The sequence below is a fragment of the Entelurus aequoreus genome, linkage group LG16 (genome assembly GCF_033978785.1).
Source record: "Entelurus aequoreus isolate RoL-2023_Sb linkage group LG16, RoL_Eaeq_v1.1, whole genome shotgun sequence".
Taxonomy (NCBI): Eukaryota; Metazoa; Chordata; class Actinopteri; order Syngnathiformes; family Syngnathidae; genus Entelurus; species Entelurus aequoreus.
The window spans coordinates 34076713-34097115 of NC_084746.1; the positions used below are offsets into that span (position 1 = coordinate 34076713).

Consider the following 20403-nt stretch of genomic DNA (forward strand, 5'->3'; position numbering starts at 1 on the left):
ACATACCGGTGTAGTGAGTTTACATAACTCACCCAAGGAACTTTAGTTATTAGAGTTCCGGTCGGACGTTTTTTCACGGGACACATTTCCGGCGTTGTTGTTGTTTCCAGATGAGGAGATGCTGCTCTGTTATTGATTGAAGTAAATTCTGAATGACATTAAAACAGTTAGCTCCATCTTTTGACACTTCTCCCACTCCCGTCCTTGCACGCTACACCGCTACAACAAAGATGACTGTGAGAAGACGCTGCCAAAGGTGAGCCACGTAAATAAGACCGCCCACAAAACGGCGCATCCTGAAGCGACTGTCAGAAAACGACTTGAAGATGATCTGTAAAACATAATCTATGCAACATTTTGACCATAGAACCAACATTACATGTTATGTAGACCACAAGGAAGTGTTTTACATTTGGAAAAATAATTATAATAATATGACTCCTTTAATGCGCCTTATAATCCGGTGCGCATGATATATGAAAAAATATCGAAAACAGACCATTCGTCGGCAGTGCGCCTTATAATCCGGTGCATCCTATGGTCTGGAAAATACGGTATATTAACATATTTTTGCGTAATGTTAGAAAACATTAAGCTCCCCCATCTATTATATTTCAACGAGAATAGAAATGTGAGAGGTCCATAAGCATATTTAATAAAGCAAAAAGAACAAAAACATTAGGAACATTTTTTTAAACAATCCACATTTACCCAGGGCTGCAAAAAATGCTCAAAGAGATTATGCAAACATGTGTGTGCCACCGCTTACATTTCAGACATTTTTCCCTACCAAATGTTGGTTGGATATAAATGTTACTACTTTAAGAGTGAGTTAGGTTCCACTGTTTTGTGAGCATATTTTGTAAGTGGGCGGCAGTAACAGCACCATTACATTTCCGAGCGACGATTTTAGCACACGGGATGTGGGCATTTTAGGAATTTACAACTAAAGGATGTTTTTTTTTTGTAATTGCATAGTGGTACATGACCAGATCGCCTCCAATTTGAGGGCTGGGTTGCTATAAAATATCCCTAGTAGATTATTCATAGACCGACATCATGACGGCAATCAACAAAGAGTTTGGACTACTTGCTGTAATGCTTTCATGGGTTTGCTTGAAGCCAGTCTTTAAGGTAAAACATGATTATGGAACCCCGTAATTGAGCTTGGTCACATCTGTTTCTATGGCAGGAATGTGATTAAATGACACTTGGGAGGAAAGAGAAAACAACTACGCTGCTGTTGTAGAAAGATCGTTTTTGACTAAAAAGTGAACAGTTTGGAGGTGCAAGGAATGTTGTTTTCATTCTCTGTTCCTTTACTGGGCAACATTTTTTCTTTCTTTCTTTTCTTCGTCTTCAACCTGGTGGGGTAGTCCCCCATTGCAGGGCAAGAGGTCAGGTTACTGCCTTTCCCCAGCCCGCCTCCGTCCTCTAAACTCCGCCTCACATGTTTACATTCCTCTGCCCTTATTTGGCGATCGTAAGCCCCCCCCCAATTGCACTCCTTGTGTGGAGTGCAAACACTCTCACCTTCTCAACAGAGAGAGAACTCACTCGATCTCCAGTGATTTGACCCTGAACGTTATCCGGCGGGTAAAAGCCATGTCCGCCTCCGTACCTTTGCATGGCCTGTGCTCCTCCTGGCTTCCCTGGAGATGTGGATTCTCTTGTGTGTTTACCTGGATGTGGCGATAAAGGTAGGAGTTTATGGGAGGAAGAGGGCGCAATGACAGGGGAGAGATGGGGCAGCAGGGAGGGGAAACATCTGTCTATAAAGCAGCTTTCACCTAGCTCGCCGAGAAGAATGTTACGAGGGGGATTTTACTGGAACGCTCCGAGTGGAAGGCCTGAGCCGAGTCAGCTCGGCAAGGCCGGATGCACGTTCCACCGGTGGCTTGGTGCAAATGGGGGGTAAGTCATACATACAGGAGCTTTTTGAGCAGCAGCAGGAGGAGGAGACGAAGGAGGAGGAGGGATAACATTATCATGCGTGCCTGGTATTTAGATCCTCTGGTCAGGGTGTGAATGTAAAGGCTTGAACTTAATGCGGGAGATTTAGAGAAAAGCACGAGAAACGCCTCTGGGGAACCAGAAAGAAACCTGGAACATAGTTCTTCTGGTTTTAAGCCAAGGTTATCGTCTCCGCCGTGATGAATGTGACTCGGGCTGGCCTCAAACGACTGACCTCTGGTTCTTTTCCCGTGCGGGTCCAGGATTAAAGCGGTTGTTTGGACATATGCCGGGGTCAAGGGGCAGTCTGCAGGGAGAAGGATGGCTTGATCACAGCAGGGTGAGGAATGTAGGGGTCAAAACTCTAAAGACCGGAGTCGTCTGACCCTCGGCTACACATAAGGAGAAGACACTGGAGGTCTGTTACATAACCTGAGCATGAAGATTACGCATACTCTGTTAGATGCCTAATGGGAGGCAAGGAGTTGTCGTGGCAACAGCATGCAATAGGAAATAACTTGTACTGGTAATTACAAAAAGACAGAATTTGGTTGACAATTAGCAGCTTAGAATACGAAAAAATATCACCATTCAACCTTGTCTTAGAATGTGCTTGGATTTGGGTTATGGTACATTTGAGTAACTATGAAATCAATCGGTACTGCCAGTATGTGCAGTATTTCATCTTCTATAAAGTATCCTGCTCAGCAACAAACAGATGGACCAAGATATACGAGAGTATTTATATTGTCATTATATCTTTGCAAAAACAACAAATCTGATGATGTGTAAGATTTGTGTTTTTTTTGTTTTGTTTACAGCACCTCGCTCTCAAAACCTAAGTCAGGACAAACCGTCTAACAAGAGTAACCCCAACAGAGGAGAGGCAACGCTGGGTCGAGGGGCCTGCACTACCTCAGCTACATCCAGTCCTGACCACAGCGACCACGCCCTTTCGGTCAGCAGCGATTCTGGCCTGTCAAGCACCTCCCTTTTGGTGGACAGACCCACACCTTCGTCCATTACTGTCACCTCTGCAACCATCCGCTCCAACAAGGGTCCCAGCCAGCAGGAGAAAGTCCAGCTCAAACGGCTGTTAAGCGGATTTGGAGTTGAAGACCCCTCGCTGGAGGAGATGGAGGATCCAGCCCCACCAGTGGCCATCCATCAGATAGTCCCAGCGCAAGTGCACATTAACGGTGATCCCAGTTCCCAAGAGAGGGAGACTGACATCCTGGATGATGAAGTCATTACAGGGCATGACCTGCATAGTGTGGACAGCTTTGGAACATTGTCATCATCCTGCCACAAGAGCAGCCAGAACTCCCTCCTTTCTGATGGCTTTGGTAGTCCTGGAGGAGAGGAGCAGCAAAGCCAAAGCCAGAACCATGTTCACCACCCTGTACCTTCTGCCATAGAGGACTATGAGAGACATTATGGTGAAGCCAGAAGGGTCCATCTTGGGTCTAGGAGCAACTCAGGGATCACTTCCAACCCAAGTAGCACTTCCGTGCCAAAGCAGCACGTCTACAGACAGGGAAGCTACTCCACACATTCATGGGTCCGCCAACAGCAGATGGTTGCTGCGCAACAGCTCATCTACATGCCTGAGGATGGAAATGAGACGGAAAGGTACCCAGGTAACAAAAAAGGGAGTAGTTCACCTAAAGACGGCTTGTCCATGGAGCGGCAGGACTCAACTTCTCTGAGATGTACAACTCCTCATAAAGAACAGGCATCGATCAACAATAACAACAATAACAAAAGGGATGAGGAGTTCAAATCTCTGACAATTGACATTGACAACTCCATAGACCAACTCAACCAGCTCATCATGGACCTGGATCCCGCGTTCATGCCTCGCTGCGGCCAAAGCGGGTCCATGAAGAGGAACGGTGGCAACCACGTAAACGACTCAGCTTCCAAATGCTCAAACGGCATCGATGTCAGATTCAGTGACAAAAACACACAACAGACAGGTAAGACATGTCAAGAAAAGTGTTGCTGTGGTAGAAGTAGCAGTTCCTTGAACTTTACAACAACCCAACATTAGCGTATTTTTCTCAACTGCAAAGTAAAGTGATCAGCCTTCTCTCTTACCTGTCTCTCCACCTGGTGTGTTTAAGTGGAAGAAATAGCAGGGTTGTTGCCAGCTTTTCAGATGTTTTCAGTATGTTTCGCAGGTTGCCACGCTGTTGAGGCTTGTTCGTATATAGTAGCTATCTGAAAGAGGATCAGCACATCACATGAGGAGAGGGGGGCAGACCTGTTTGAACAAAGGGTTTATAAACACATTCTACACATTAAAGAGTAATAATATTAAGCCACACCAATACAGGTAGTTGAAAAGAAAATGTTCAATGTACTTTAGCTTTTTCTCTGCCATTTTTTGAAAGACTTTCTTCAAAATTCTCTCCGGTTTAAATGGCCTAATACAAATCAAACTTCCAACTCCCAAGATGTGTATTCAACATCAATTTGATCCTTGTTCATCAATCTCCTGCTGTCTGTTGTCAGGCCTTATGGTTGTGAAGTTTGATTTATATTGAATCGCAAAACCACCATAATCTGCATAACACACTACATACATAACTGTCTGTCCGACTTCGCTAGAAACTCTCAGCCAGACGAAATGTCGTTACCCGCAATGTTGACAATGCCAGTAAGATCACAGATGACATCTTCTTCAAATTACGGCCATTAAGACCTAGAAAAACATCAGGGTTATTGGGTTTCAGTCTCTTAACATCGCAAATACTCATTGACAGCAGCAAAGCACTCAGTCTGTGTTTTTAGCTGAACACTAATGAGGCAGAGAGAAAGGCAGTCATCCATCTGGTCATGTATGAATCACACTCCACTATGTATTTGCGGTTGGCAAGGACGGGGGGGGAGGGTGGAATGATGGTTGGCCTGAGGAATTTCCAAGGCAGGAACTTTGGGCCTGAAGGCAAATATTTTTTCATTTGATTCCAAGTCATACCTGTCTGTGCATATCAGCTACACCAAAGCCTCTCTTTAAGGAGAAAAAGGCTTAAGGCCAAAGCTTATTTTGAAAATAACCTCTAGGAAGTTTTGTTGTTGTCTTTTATCATGTATGTATATGGCTGTTGGTGTATAGTAATCAAACCTTCATTGGACATCTAACGACTTTTCCCACACATGTTTTTGTGTTGCCCTAATAGTGCAGATACTGACATGATAACTTCATGGCCTGAGTGCTAACTTGGGTAAAGTCACTATAATCACTTCAAGGAATGGTAGAATATATGTCTGGATGTTATGAACTCCTGTTTCCATGCCCTCATAGTGAGCAAATTAATTAGCTGAGATCTTTGTAGAAATAGTCCCTCGCTAGTTTGTTCATTAATGTGCACTGTCCTGAATAAATCTACAAAAAATCTGCTGCTGAGGGGGGGGTGCTAAAAAAAATACAATCGTGCGTGCTTACGGACTGTATCCCTGCAGACTGTATTGATCTATATTGATATATAAAGTAGGAACCAGAAATATTAATAACAGAAAGAAACAACCCTTTTGTGCGAATGAGTGTGAATGACTGTAAATGGGGAAGGGAGGTTTTTTGGGTTGGTGCACTAATTGTAAGTGTATCTTGTGTTTTTTATGTTGATTTAATTTAAATTTAAAAAAAAAAAATATATATATATATATATATATACGGTATATATATATATATATTTTTTTTTTTTCCTTGTGCGGCCTGGTACCAATCGAGCCGCGGCCCGGTGGTTGGGGACCACTGATGTAGGGCACACAATTCAAAACACAACTTTATACTATCCATCGATCCATTTTTCTGCCATTTAGCCTCACTAGAATCGTGGGTAAGCTTGAGCCTATCCCAGCTGACTTCGGGCGAGAGTATGTGCTAGGCTGGTCAACTTTATACCATTACACTGTATTACAATTAAGAGGGAAACAAAGAATAACAAAGAAAAAAAAACCTCTAAGCAGCTACGAAAGGACCAAGTGACCACCATCTGGTACAAATGACAGCAAACAGCGTGATTAATGATCCCTAGTATTAGCGCTACAGCATCATTAGCATTCTACAGGGTTGAGAAGGTCCGTAGCCCACTGGGAGGGCTCAAATTAACACCCTGGTGCTGAGTGGTGGCACTCTTCAGGGTAGTTACACTGACACTTAGCGTGCCCCCTCCCCCCACACACAAAAACTCTGCACTCCCTGGACCACCAGGTAGATCCCCAGCATTCCTCAGCTGTCCTCTCAGAACATGACAACGATCTTTGAGAAACCAACCTGCAAATCATCAATCTCAAGGCCCGTTTACTCGTTTGCGAAGAGTATCTGATTTTCTGTCACTGTACTGCTCAACCATATTTGATGAAGGATTAAGGTTTCATTATACAGTTGGTCCTCGCCGCTTATTTCCACCTGTTTATGCCTAGCTGTCCAGTCCATTGAAGGTCATGGGGAGGTCACACGGTCTCTCAGCCGTCAAGGAAGTGATGTCACGGATCTCCCAAGCTTCTGTAGCTCAGGTTGGGTGGCACCAGAGTACAGTAGCCAGAGGGTGTACTCCCCCTGTGTGCCACAGTCTCAGGTAAACTGAACACCATATCTTTGCATCTCACCCTGTTGTTTGCTGTTCCAAACAATGTGTCTCGTTTTTTTTTTTGCAGCTTACAATGTTGTGCAGGAGCGACAGTATTGACTACAAGGGACAGGGCCCAGACACGGACAGCGGGGTTGAAGCCGGGTGTGACGTCACTCCACCAACACCAGCCTTCCCTATATCTCCACCTACACCCTATGGTGAGCCGCGATTGACTGTTCTTGTGTGTAAAAGACAGTCAAAAAGATTGCTTTGCTAATCCAAGAATGGTGCAGATTGGAGGTAGGGACATACCCACATTCTTCTGACAAACCAACCAGTGGAACTTCTCTCCCTGTTGGTTTGGTTTGTTAAGAATGATTAGGAGTTAAAGCCCAGATATGAGAGTCAATTTAGTCCATCCATCCACTTAGGGGGGCCAGAATTCCAGTGTAGAGCCTTTGTCAACTGGACTTGCCAGAAACACCTTACCAGGAAGTCTATCATAACAGATGTACTTGGTTCCTCTTGATCCACATTTGTATCAGAACCAAAATCGAAATGATTAATTGATGTGTAAATATTAGAAGTGCGCATCTCTACCTTAAATGGCGATTTTATATGAATCTCAATACATGGGTTACGATGTGATTCACTAACAATACTTTTCAAAACATTTAATCCATAAACTTAAAGAAAATAAAATGTAAATAAAACACTTTTGGAAAAGCCACCAGGTATATATTGTTGTTTGCTCAAGTAGCAACAATTAAATACAGAAAAATGCAAGCAAGCAAGTAGATGTAACACAAGTGCAAGATACAATTAGGTGCCACCATGTAAACCAGGGGTGTCAAATGTAGGCCCGTATGCCGCATCAGGCCCGCGAACAGGTATTATCCGTCCCGGGGGATGAATTTGATAAGAATAATAATGAGCCGAAATTCTTGAATGAAAGAAACTGCTGTTCTAAATGTGTCCACTAGATGTTGAAATAGCAATTCTTTGTATCTTTGTACATGATGCTACATATGTAAAAAAACAATAAACCACATGATGTTAGTGCACTAGTGGAGGAAAATGAGCAAACTACATAAATAACATCCTGCAATTTGATTTTGATATTATTTTTTTATCTTGATAGATTGAAAATTAACACCACTGAGTTGACTGATGAACATTATCGCATATATTATTCAGAAAGTATAAATAACGACAAATAAAGATACAATACTATTGCATGTAAGTGTAAAAAACAACATTCATTTTTAAACAAAGAAAATCTGAAGTTGTCTTTATTTTTAAGTTATCGTGCCGTAATTTTACCAGTCCGGGCCACTTGGGAGTAGATTTTTTTCCATGTGGCCCCCGATCTAAAATGAGTTTGACACCCCTGATGTAAACTAAACAGCAGCTTCAGTGTAGAAGCTCAAACACTTTATTTACTATTTCGAATGCATTTAAAAACATACATCCGTCGTCATGTCTTTCATAATGAATGCGAACGATGGGCAAAATTCCAAAAAAAAGTGCAGTTCCCCTTGAATTGGCGTTCACTTGAAACTCTTGTTAGCGTGCGTGACTTTGAAGGACTTTTAAGGATGAATTGTTGTGTTACAAACTTGTGTGTTACGTTGCTTCTTATTTGTAATTAATCCAAGCTGATTTGTTTTGTGTATGCAGCGACAGCCGAACCTAATGTGATCGCGTGTCATAATTATGACCGGTCAAAAAATATATATATATAGTATAGTAGGGTTGTAAATATAGTATCATTCACCCAGAATCTTCACGGTCCAGGAGGACCGACCCAATTAGAAACCGGTACTAATAGTACTAACCTCGCAGAGTTGTGTCTAAGTTAGGGCTAAAAGTCTTTCAAATAAGTGCATTTGTCTTGCCAGACGGTAGCTCTACTAGCATTAGCATCACTAGCTCCCTCATCGTCGGCTTGAGTGTCACCATGCCATCACAACAGGTGGGTGTCACAATAAGTCGAGCTGCCGCTACTTAATCGCTGCCATTTTCCAAAAGTTACATATGGCCATACTTTATTCCAACTGACCATTCTTTTTTTTCCATACGTTAACCACACTTCAGTTTTGATATTCGGGGGTGCATTGTTTTTAAACTCTTTCGGTGCTGCCCTCTTTTGGGGAGGTATAGCTCGGTTGGTAGAGCGGCTTTGCCAGCAACTTGAGGGTTGCAGGTTCGATCCCCGCTTCCGCCATCCTAGTCACTGCCGTTGTGTCCTTGGGCAAGACACTTTACCCACCTGCTCCCAGTGCCACCCACACTGGTTTAAATGTAACTTAGATATTGGCTTTCACAATGTAAAGTGCTTTGAGTCACTTGAGAAAAAGCGCTATATAAGTGTACCGTATTTTCCGCACCATAAGGCGCCCCGTGTTATTAGCCGCACGTTTAATGAACGGAATATTTCAAAACTTTGTTTACCTATTAGCCGCCCCGTGCCATTAGCCGCACCTACGCTACGCTAAAGGGAATGTCAACAAAACAGTCAGATAGGTCAGTCAAACTTTAATAATATATTACAAACCAGCGTTCTAACAACTCTGTTCACTCCCAAAATGTAATGTGCAAATGTGCAATCACAAAAATAGTAACACTCAAAATAGTGCAGAGCAATAGCAACATCAATAACTCAATGTTGCTCATACGTTAGTGTCACGCAACACACAAAATAAACATTTAAAGCTCACTTTCTGAAGTTATTACTCATCTACAAATCCCTCGAATTCTTCTTCTTCGGTGTGCTTCACTTGTTTTTTGACACCATCTGTGATGTGGATGCGCATGCAGTCGTAGATCAACAGGAACGGCGCTGCGTGAAAAAAGTCACCCGGTGTCTTCGCGTAAACGTCTATCAACCACTCGCTCATCTTTTCTTCAGCCATCCATCCCTTCGAGTTAGCTTTTATGATGACGCCGGCTGGAAAGTTCTCTTTTGGCAAGGTCTTCCTTTTGAATATCACCGTGGGTGGAAGTTTCTGGCCGTTAGCATGGCAAGCTACAACCACAGTAGGACGACTTCTCATTCCCTGTGGTGCGAATATTCACCGTACGTGTTCCCGTTGTATCCACAGTGCGGTTCACATGAATATCAAAAGCCAATGGAACCTTGTACGCGTGTCTCTTAGTAGGAGACATTTTGTTGTCTTTACAGAAAAACAAATGAAATTAAATATCCGCGCGCTTCTTCTTCTACGGGGGCGGGTGCTCACCTTGGCGGTTGCTTACAGTAGAAGAAGAAGCGCTTCCTCTTCTATGGGGGCGGTTGCTTACCGTAGAAGAAGAAGCACTTCCTCTTTTACGGGGAAAAAAGATGGCGGCTGTTTACCGTAGTTGCGAGACCTAAACTTTATGAAAATAAATATGAATATTAATCCATATATAAGGCGCACCGGGTTATTAGCCGCACTGTCTGCTTTTGAGAAAAATTGTGGTTTTTAGGTGCGGCTTATGGTGCGGAAAATACGGTAATTCAGTTCACACTTCACTGTCTGACATGTTGCTCTGTCGTCAGGTCGCAAATGAGAATGATGTTCTCGTATTATGTCATCACAGAAATCTCGCAAGATTAGAGCAGCCATATTTTATCTACAACCAACTCATTCATGACTTTCCAACTGGAAAACGACTGACCCATACTACTAATAGATCGATCCAGAGGCTCGCAAAACGATGCATTCATATCTCTAAAGTAAAAATCGGTTATCGGTTTGTACCCATTAACTAAATATGTTCTGTAGTTTTCGCTGCATGTATAGTTAGGTAATGTGCTTTGTTTTGTTTGTTTTTTAGTGAAAAATATGTCGGAATTCACTCATGCCTTCCAGCAAACACCATGTCTTCGCATGCAGTCTTTTGGAGCGGACAGAAGAGACCATGGTAAGTTCGACTGTTGTACTCCTGATTACTGCATGATTTTATCTGTTATGTCTGCTCTGTGATGATACGTTGTGCTCCACCATTTCCTCAGATGAGTTTTTACAAAGAGGTCATTTACAATTATGGTTTTAAGAGAGTGAGAATGACTGAAAACAAAACAAAAATGTAAACTTGCAAGATCTATAGACCGATCTTTGCGTCCTACGTTTGGGGTTTAGTGAACGTCGGCTTAATTTGAAAACCGCTTCAGACTATACCAGTGTGATTATTTAAATATATCCTTTTGGTTTTTGTGGTGCAAGACACGCTGCTTTACCAGATTATTCTCAGAGATAAGAAGAGACACACGCATATGTGGACTTCAAAGATAATCCCTTGATCGTGTTTTAGAGACTGTCTGCCAGTGCACTCGTCGCAGCAACATCATAAATCTACAAGTAGCCACACACAGACAGATGATATTGCCATGAATCCAACTTGTTTTTCAATTTGACTCAACTTCCCCGCATGGTTGACTCGTTGCCATTTGCGGCCTTAGCTTCATAAGGCCTGGGAACCGATTGTACCCCCGCTGTGCCTCTTAAAACCAGGCATCCAGGCTAGAATCTCGGCTACATTCAGTCCTGACTCATCACCATGGTTACTGTGGGCCAGGAAGCATGACACAAAGAACAACGTTTTTGCCCCCCTCTTGAAAGTGTCTGTGTACACAGTGGGAAATAGGAACAAGAAGAAACCAGCGTCTCAACAAGAAAATCAAATGCTTTAGATGCTTAGAACACTTTAGCTCCTATCTAATGATGTCAGGCAGCTGAATCTGATTTGTGACCGGAGTAATTGCTAGCTGCTTTGATAAAGATTAATGACCTGTGGTTTCATTTAAACCACAGTTCTCTCAGTGCAGTATTTTCAAATTATATGGTTATTTTGTTGTATTTTTCTATAATTTTCTTGTTCCTTTCACAGAATTGCGGGGCTATCCAGAGATGATAAATCACTCTGGAGTTAATGTGTCAAATTCCACTATCAACTGCCACAGGACACTAAATGCTGCACACTCTGCCTCCGTTGTTGTCTCCCATCAGAGGACAGACAGGTAGAATTCCATCCAGTCCAGTTTGTAAAGATATGTATGTGGGTAATCAGAGGGATTGACCGCCTCTTGTCTATTTGAAGTCCATTAGTTAACCAGGCCTGGCAGGGTGACCATCAGACCCCGCTGAGCAACGTCTCTTCCGCCAAACAATCCCCGCAGCGCTCTGCGTCACTGGAATATGGCCACCATCACGTCCACCCAGCGCCTAATGCCCACAGCTCGCCTCGTAGCAGCCAGCGAAGTCGTATGGATCGCTATGCCCTGAGCCGCAGTCCAGCCCAAAGTTTTGAAGAGCAAGACGACTCTGGTCAAGGTTATGGTTCGGATTGTCTGGCTGCCACCTTGTCTCTGCTAGGAAACGGTGGTATGGAAAGGGATATACTCAACTCTTTGGATGGGAATCACTCGCAGCTCCTCCAGTCGCAAACCCCACTTCTGCCTGAAAAGAAGAGAGCTTCTGACGGGGAGCATTCGCTGCGAACAGCCTCTCCGGCGCTGAGTGGGTTCTCAAGTCCGCACAGTGGGAGTTCGCTGAGTATCCCCTTCCCTAACGTCTTGCCAGATTTGTCTGCTCATTTGCAAGGAACAGGCTCACTTCTGCCAGGTGAGATTTTGAACTCATTGCCTTAAGGAGGCACCATGGCTTGACCAGTCCTCTAAATTCACAATTGGCTCGTTTGTCTTGCAGATGTACTTACCAGCAAGCAGGTTACTGTTAAATTTGTCCAGGACACATCCAAATTTTGGTACAAGCCTGACATATCAAGAGACCAAGGTAAGCTCATTATTAGTCTGAGTCAGGTTCGTTCGTCCAAGCAAACTCAAAATCATCATGTTTCTTTCCCACAGCCATTTCAGTGCTAAAGGACAAGGAGCCAGGCTGCTTCATTGTGCGGGACAGCCATTCCTTCAGGGGGGCCTACGGGCTGGCAATGAAGGTGGCCACACCTCCACCTTCAGTTCTCCAGCAGACCAAGAAAGGTATGGAATGCAGCAGGAAAGCCCTATTGTTCAGGTTCTTCGGGATTTCCAGCACATATATACTCTGTGTTTTGTGTCTGGGTGAGGTTGTTCGCTTAGCCAAGCTTGCTTGGAGCCTGGAAATTCTGGACTGGGGGTTGGCTCAGTTTGGGATGGTCAGCTACAGATTGTAAAGTAAATTCCGGACTATAAACCGCTACTTTTTTGCTGCGCTTTTCACCCTGTGACTTATTAAATGGAGCTTCCATGCCATTCCAAGAGAGCACAATCCCCCTGATAGACTGGACTCTCTCTGATCCTTCTAGCAGACTGAGGTAGTAAATCAGCTTTGGAGGGTCCGTTTTGGAGCCGGTCAGTTGTTAAAGGGTTTCTCACAGTTTCTAGTCTTAAACTTGAACTAGGTTAAGCTCCCACATTTGACACCCTGCCCCTAAAAAATGTCAATTTCTCTAAACAAGCAAACAAGTGGTGTGCCTTGTAAACTCCCAATTAAGTTACCTCTGCTCAGTCTCCTGGTCGCAGGGCAATCCTGGGAATCACTCCCCTTGCTTCATCTAGCGTTACAGTCCACTTTACTCAGCTGCACACTGCAACCTGAGAGTCTGGCTTTCTCACACTGTATGTCTTTTCTTGTCATTGCAAGGAAGTCAAACAGACCACTTTTGCCCGAAAGTCTAAGAAGAACAGCTCATGTTTAAACCCTTAAACAAAGGATGTGCTCAGTCCGAGGTCCGCTCCCATGCCAAGGCCTTTTCCTGGGAAGCTCCCTGTCCCACATAGAAAGGGATTATAGAAGGCTGATTGTTATTGTTGAGAAGGGTTATTTTTGGAAAGAAAGACATTGAGTCAAAGATTCTCTGGAAATGTTCTAGTGCTAAACAAAGGACTGGGTGCTTTATATGTTTGTACCTTTGTGGGGTCACCAGGAATGCACATGACCTTTTTGCAAGCTTCATTCCTAACAGCACATACAAGTGCAAAATGAACCGACATACTTTTTGGCAACCGCCCATTTGAACCACACCACACCTGTCCCTTTGTTGCCTCCATCCTTTGGCGGTCCAAAGGCACCTGTGGTGACATCATGACACGGTCTCCCCCCTCCGCACTTTCAGCTTAGCCCATTGTGGTTCCTTAATAGTGTGAAACCCAACCCATCTTAAGGAGCGGGTCTTTCTCTAAGCCTTTGTGTCGAGACATTCCTCATCTCCTCCCTCCCCTCTCCAAGGCGCCTCAGTGGAATCATAATCTCATTCATCTCACGAGCGGGAATAACTTTCAGTGTCTCTCAAGGCCGGGAAATTTACGCGGGCGGTCTGCTCAGAGCATCTGTTTTTACTGCAAATGGCTACGTTGAATGGGCCAGTTGTTCTAAAACAGACCGCTGACTATTGTTGATGAATTAATTATCTTTGTTTTTGTGTTTGTGTGACAGGCGGAGATCTTTCTAATGAGCTAGTACGGCACTTCCTGATTGAGTGCACACAGAAGGGGGTTCGCTTGAAGGGTTGCCCCAATGAGCCCTATTTTGGTGAGTGGCTTAACCAGTGACGTCATTTGGGATTCAAACTAAGGACTTCATGTGCAATACTGCCCTCTTTTGGTCTTGAGTAACTCTTACAACCACTCAAACCTTTCTCAAAACCCAAATGGGAAATATTTGTTCTCTTGTACTGCAACATCAATGACAAACAGCAGGCATTTAGACATTGTAAAAGAGTTAACAGAAGCGTGCATACACAATTAGCCCGATTACATAAGAAATACAAAAATTAGTATTAGTATTAGTATTCTGACCGACTTTGTAGAGGAGTGGTTCAACGGCCAATGAAGAACCAAATACAGTTTGAAGAGAATATGCATAGAAGTACGGTACAGGAGTTTATTTCCATAGTGGCACACCTGTCTGTCATCCACCATTAACCAGTAAGTAGCCTGCCAACTACCAAACAAACATAAATACTGTACATTACAATTGTCTTTTTTTTTACTGCCTCAGCGGAGGTCTACGTACTTCTCAGTGACATTCTAGTTTCATGTTTTTTAAGTACTGTTAAAATAACATAGCCTAAGACTGCAACAAATTATAAACAAACATTAATTAAAAAGATATTTGCAGAGAAAGCATGAATTTAACATTACCCAGATCCTCAATTTGGGCTAATCATATTTATTGCACAGGAAGTGTTTTTTTTCATTGGCTTTCAGCTATCGATCGAGCTAATCTGTGTTTTCTTAAGGCCAAATTATACTACCGTATTATACTACCGACTATAAGGCGCACTTAAAATCCTTTCATTTTCTCAAAAATCGACAGTGCGCCTTATAACCCAGTGCGCCTAATGTACGGAATAATTCTGGTTGTGCTTACCGACCTCAAAGCAATTTTATTTGGTACATGGTGTAATGATAAGTCTGACCAGTAGATGGTAGTCACACATAAGAGTTACGTGTAGACTGCAATATGATGCCAAAACACCAAAACTTTAAATGTTCAATTGAAAATAAATAACATTACACACGGCACCCAAAAACCTGTCAAAATGTTTTAGTATGACATTGAAGCTGCACCGCTTGATGGCTGTTGCCATTTCTAATATAAAGTAGCGTAAAGTTCTAACTTATATCTCTCGCTATGAAAGTGCTAAAACATACCGGTGCAGTGAGTTTACATTAGTCAGAGTTCCGTTCGGACGGTTTTTCACAGGACACATTCCCGGCATTATTGCATTAGTGAGCCACGCATGAGAAAATACTGCTCCGTTATTGATTGAAGTAAAGTCTAAATGTCATTAAAACAGTTAGCTCCATCTTTTGACACTTCTTCCACTCCCGTCCTTGCACGCTACACCGCTACAACAAAGATAACAGGGAGAAGACGCTGTCGAAGGTGAGCCACGTAAATAAGACCGCCCACAAAATGGCGCATCCTGAAGCGACTGTCAGAAAGCGACTTGAAGATAATCTGTAAAACATAATCTATGCAACATTTTGACCAAAGAACCACCATTACATGTTATGTAGACCACAAAGAAATGTTTTCAATTTAGAAAAAAATCATAATATGACCCCTTTAATGCGCCTTATAATCCGGTGCGCCTTTTGTATGAAAAAAAACCTGAATAGACCCGCTCATCGGCAGTGCGCCTTTTAGTCCGGTGCGTCCTATGGTCCAGAAAATACGGTAATTGATACAATACATGACTAAAAGAGATTATTGTAGCTTGAGTTCTAAATATAAAAAAACACAATGTATTTTCTAAGCAAAATGTTGTTGTTTTTTAACAGGAAGTTTAACTGCGCTAGTTTGCCAACATTCAATTACTCCCTTGGCTCTACCTTGTAAACTCATCATTCCAGACAGAGGTAACAACTTTTAAATTTTAAATTGTTGTAGGTTTTTTTTGTTGCTTCAACTGTTGATTATTCCTGTCTGACTTGTTTGAAATGGCTGCTTTAGACCCTCTAGAGGACGTTGTAGAGAACACGCCGCAATCAGTCACCAACTCTGCTGCAGAGCTGCTCAAACAAGGAGCAGGTAACGGACGTTCTAAGAACACTTGGATTCAGTGACTGCATGTGAAGGAGATTTAAACAACTATTGTGTCTGTGCGCGCAGCTTGTAACGTGTGGTACCTGGGCTCGGTGGACATGGAGTCCCTGACGGGGGTCCAGGCGGTGCAGAAGGCCACCGGTATGACCTTGGGCTCCAACCCCCCTCCAACTTCCACGGTGGTCCATTTCAAGGTGTCCTCACAGGGAATCACCCTCACTGACAACCAGAGGAAGTAGGTGTCATGCACACACAAAACAATCCTTTTTACAGCACCTAACATCTTTTATCTGCTTTCTAGACTTTTCTTCAGGAGGCATTACAACGTCAACACTGTCATATTTTGCGCTTTGGACCCTCAAGATAGAAAGTAAGCACAAAGTCAAACAAATCACTGCACAATACAATGAGAGTCAATACAATAATGTTGTAAGGACCAGGCTTTTTGTGGAAGATTGTTGGTGGCCCCTTTTTGGTCTTTCTTATTACTTGTGTAACACGCTAGAACTAGCGAGTTTTATAATACAATCATCACACGCCACTTCGCGCTTTGAAGTCTGTGGCTTGTAAAGGTGACTATGTGGGTGTTACTTCATGTCTAGACGGCTCTAGTAATGTTGAAAACCGTATTTAGAAAGTCATTATGCTCCAACTATACAAATATTACATTTATAATTAATCATTCAAACTTCACGGACAGCCCTGTAAGAAATTAACAGCGATAATCGAGGGTTTGTTGTATTACTCTTGGTGACAAGAAGCACATCTGGCTAGGGGAGCCTCAATGTGTGCACAAAGGACACAACCAACAAAAATGCAGTTCAGGCCATTTATAACTAGATATTAAGAAATAATATATTATTTACAAGGCACAATATTTTATGGTGGAAAACAGCGGTTAGTGCTTGTGCCTCATAATAAGTAGGTACTAGGTTCGATTCCCGGGCTCGGGGTCTTTCTGTGTGGAGTTTGCATTGTGACTGCGTGGAGTTTGCATTGTTACTGCGTGGGTCCTCACCCGCTTCCTCCCACTTTCAAAGAATAGTGTGTGTGAATGTGGGTGTGGCCCTGCGATGACAGGGTTTCCCGCAGCGCTTTGTTGTTAAGGCGGCCGCCTTAACAACAAAGAGCCACCGCCTAAACTAAAGTCTTAACAAGCTGCTCCGCTTAGTTCTGCCTGTCAGTACGTCTCTGCAGCACCCAGCATTGTCCCACCCACCGAACCATCTGATTGGTTACACGCAGAGCGGTAACAGCCAATCAGCAGTGCGTATTCAGCGCGCATGCAACAGCCAATCCCGGTACCAAAATATTGGTATCGGGAAAACCCTACACCACACTATTGATTGGGATTGCGTGAGGAAATCTGTAAGACGCTCTCCAAGGTAACTTGTAGCGCATTTCCAGTTGTCAAGTATTTTCCAGCTGGGTAAAACTGCAAGTGATGGTTACTTTATTGAAGTATGAGGAAAATATTAGAAACACATCTCCCTATGATGCATAACGCTTTTCCCATTAATGTAAGATTGGATTCATTACTTAGCGCAGGTGTGCTTCATGATTAAAAATATCTGTCCTTTTTTCCTTTGATAGGTGGAAAAAAGATGGCTGTCCATCAGCAAAGTAAGTAAAATGATAAAAAACGTAAATGTCAAAGCTGCTACTTACACGTTTCTGTGCTTAAACACAGAATTTTTGGGTTCGTGGCCAGGAAAAGCGGCACTTCCATGGACAACGTGTGTCACCTCTTTGCAGAGCACGACCCGGAGCAGCCAGCCAGCGCCATCGTTAATTTTGTGTCCAAGGTGATGATTGGCTCCCAAAAGAGTAAGTAAGGGGCCCCTCCCTCACCTGCAGAGACAAAGAACTGGAAATAGCAGGAATATTCTGCTGACAGTGAACTTGTATGACTTAATTTACACTGCAAAGGCATTCACGTTGTTGATTCATCTGAACACTTCCCCTCTTGCTAAGTGTGTATAATTTGCTTCCATGGGATACTCGCCGTGCATATTTGATCTAGGAAACATAAAATTATATTTTTTTAAGCCTGTGTGAGCATATAAGTCTTCCTTTTATTAAGTTGTATGTGAATGTGATCACTTTTAAAGAAAGTGTGCGAGAGACATAAAAAAAAGGGCAAAAAAAACTGAAAATAATTATTTTAAGTAAACCCCTTAATATATACTATTATATTTGTCTATTTCTTCACTGACATGAGCTGGTTGCAAAATAACTTCAAATACATTTGTGTGAGCAACATTAAAAAAACATTAAATCTTATTTAATATTTAATGGCAAATTCTGAACTATCCCTTTTAAATCACTTCATAACAAATAATTGTCAATGTTTTCCCCTTTAGCTGTTTAGTCCTATATGGCGTTCTCTAGTTGAGGCGTGTCTCACACTTGCAATTGCACAAATAAAGAACCATTCCTCCCATATTCGTTTGTATATTATGCATTAAAACTTGCTCTTGAAGCTATATTATCCATTTTTTGTGTGGATGTTGTATAACATTTATTTGCCATGTTCTTTTACCACAATGCTAACAAAAATGGCCATGCGTATCTGTACCTCATGTATACTGGACCTGTGTTCACGCATGTCATCTTTTATTATTTGTATAATGAACGTTTTTTTTTTTTAATGTGTTCTGTAAATAAACAATAAGAAACACTTATACCCCATATTGGTTATTTTTGTACATTCTTATGACTGTGTTTACTGCAGTTCAGGTTGTTGCCGCTAGAGGCTGACATAAACAAGGTGCACTTAACTGCTCAGCACAAGCCTGGGCAGGTTCAGCTGTTAATGATCCTAGCAGAGAATAATAGGGAGGGGAAGTGGAATGAGCTCCTCCACCTCTTCTCTAGTGTCCTTCTGCAGGTGGTGAAAGTGAAGAATTCCCGGGGAGGGCAGGAAGGAAGGAAGTGAAGACCTGCAGGTGTGGCGACTTGTAGCGCGCTCCTTCCTCTGTTATTCCAAATAAAACAGTCAGGAGAAAGACGGAGGACATTGTTAGATTACAGAAGAACATGTCAGCCTTGACTATACATCACATGGTTTGTGTATTTACCAGCAGATTAATGACTCTGGAGCAGTAATGGCTAGACAAATAGACAAGGGATTTATTTTACAAGTCTTAAATACCGTGTTGACATTCCTGGCTAGACTGCAAAGGAAGTACAGTAAGTCTGTGACTGAACAAATAAATAGCAGAATTCCAGTTTGCAGATAATAGGAGGCAAACTTATTCCTGCACTTTTAATTAGAGGGGGCATCTATTTCCTCCCAGGCAGAACTAATGTTAGAGTCCACCCAAGGGGGATAGGACAATAAGATAAAAACAAATGCCTTCTGGGATAGCGGCGCAACTCGTGGGAGGAATTGTGGGTCGGTCTGCAGTTTGGGTCAGGTCGAGACAGCGAATAGTTGCTAATGAGCAATTTAATTTTGCGTGAATAAAACAGTGCAGAAAAACACTTATTTTCATGAAAATGTGCTCATACTAACAAACATACATGTATACACATACTGTACATATATACACACACACACAAATATATATACACATACATATACACTACCGCTCAAAAGTTTGGGGTCACATTGAAATGTCCTTATTTTTGAAGGAAAAGCACTGTACTTTTCAATTAAGATAACTTTAAACTAGTCTTAACTTTAAAGAAATACACTCTATACATTGCTAATGTGGTAAATGACTATTCTAGCTGCAAATGTCTGTTTTTTGGTGCAATATCTACATAGGTGTATAGAGGCCCATTTCCAGCAACTATCACTCCAGTGTTCTAATGGTACAATGTGTTTGCTCATTGGCTCCGAAGGCTAATTGATGATTAGAAAACCCTTGTGCAATCATGTTCATACATCTGAAAACAGTTTAGCTCGTTACAGAAGCTACAAAACTGACCTTCCTTTGAGCAGATTGAGTTTCTAGAGCATCACATTTGTGGGGTCAATTAAACGCTCAAAATGGCCAGAAAAAGAGAACTTTCATCTGAAACTTGACAGTCTATTCTTGTTCTTAGAAATGAAGGCTATTCCACAAAATTGTTTGGGTGACCCCAAACTTTTGAACAGTAGTGTATATATACATACATACATACACATCTACATACACATATACATTCATATATATATATATATATATATATATATATATATATATATATATATATATATATATATATACACACATACACACACTTACATATACATTCATATATATAAATAAAGATATACACATACATACATATAGTATATACACATATACACGTACACATTTATATACATATATACATACATA

General features: G+C 42.3%; 1 protein-coding gene across 1 annotated transcript in view; it reads left to right on the plus strand.

The window, feature by feature from the left end:
- LOC133630872 (tensin-3-like) overlaps positions 1–18764 on the plus strand; it is a 73791-nt gene extending 55027 nt beyond the window's left edge. The window contains exons 13-27 of the mRNA XM_062022689.1: positions 2775–3932; positions 6385–6539; positions 6619–6751; positions 10356–10442; positions 11409–11538; positions 11619–12142; positions 12227–12313; positions 12388–12519; positions 13955–14050; positions 15808–15885; positions 15980–16057; positions 16139–16307; positions 16374–16442; positions 17666–17695; positions 17763–18764. Of these exons, the coding sequence (XP_061878673.1) occupies positions 2775–3932; positions 6385–6539; positions 6619–6751; positions 10356–10442; positions 11409–11538; positions 11619–12142; positions 12227–12313; positions 12388–12519; positions 13955–14050; positions 15808–15885; positions 15980–16057; positions 16139–16307; positions 16374–16442; positions 17666–17695; positions 17763–17907 (3071 nt within the window). The 3' untranslated portion in view covers positions 17908–18764. The remainder of the gene's footprint in view (positions 1–2774; positions 3933–6384; positions 6540–6618; positions 6752–10355; positions 10443–11408; positions 11539–11618; positions 12143–12226; positions 12314–12387; positions 12520–13954; positions 14051–15807; positions 15886–15979; positions 16058–16138; positions 16308–16373; positions 16443–17665; positions 17696–17762) is intronic.
- The last annotated feature ends 1639 nt before the right edge of the window (positions 18765–20403 follow it).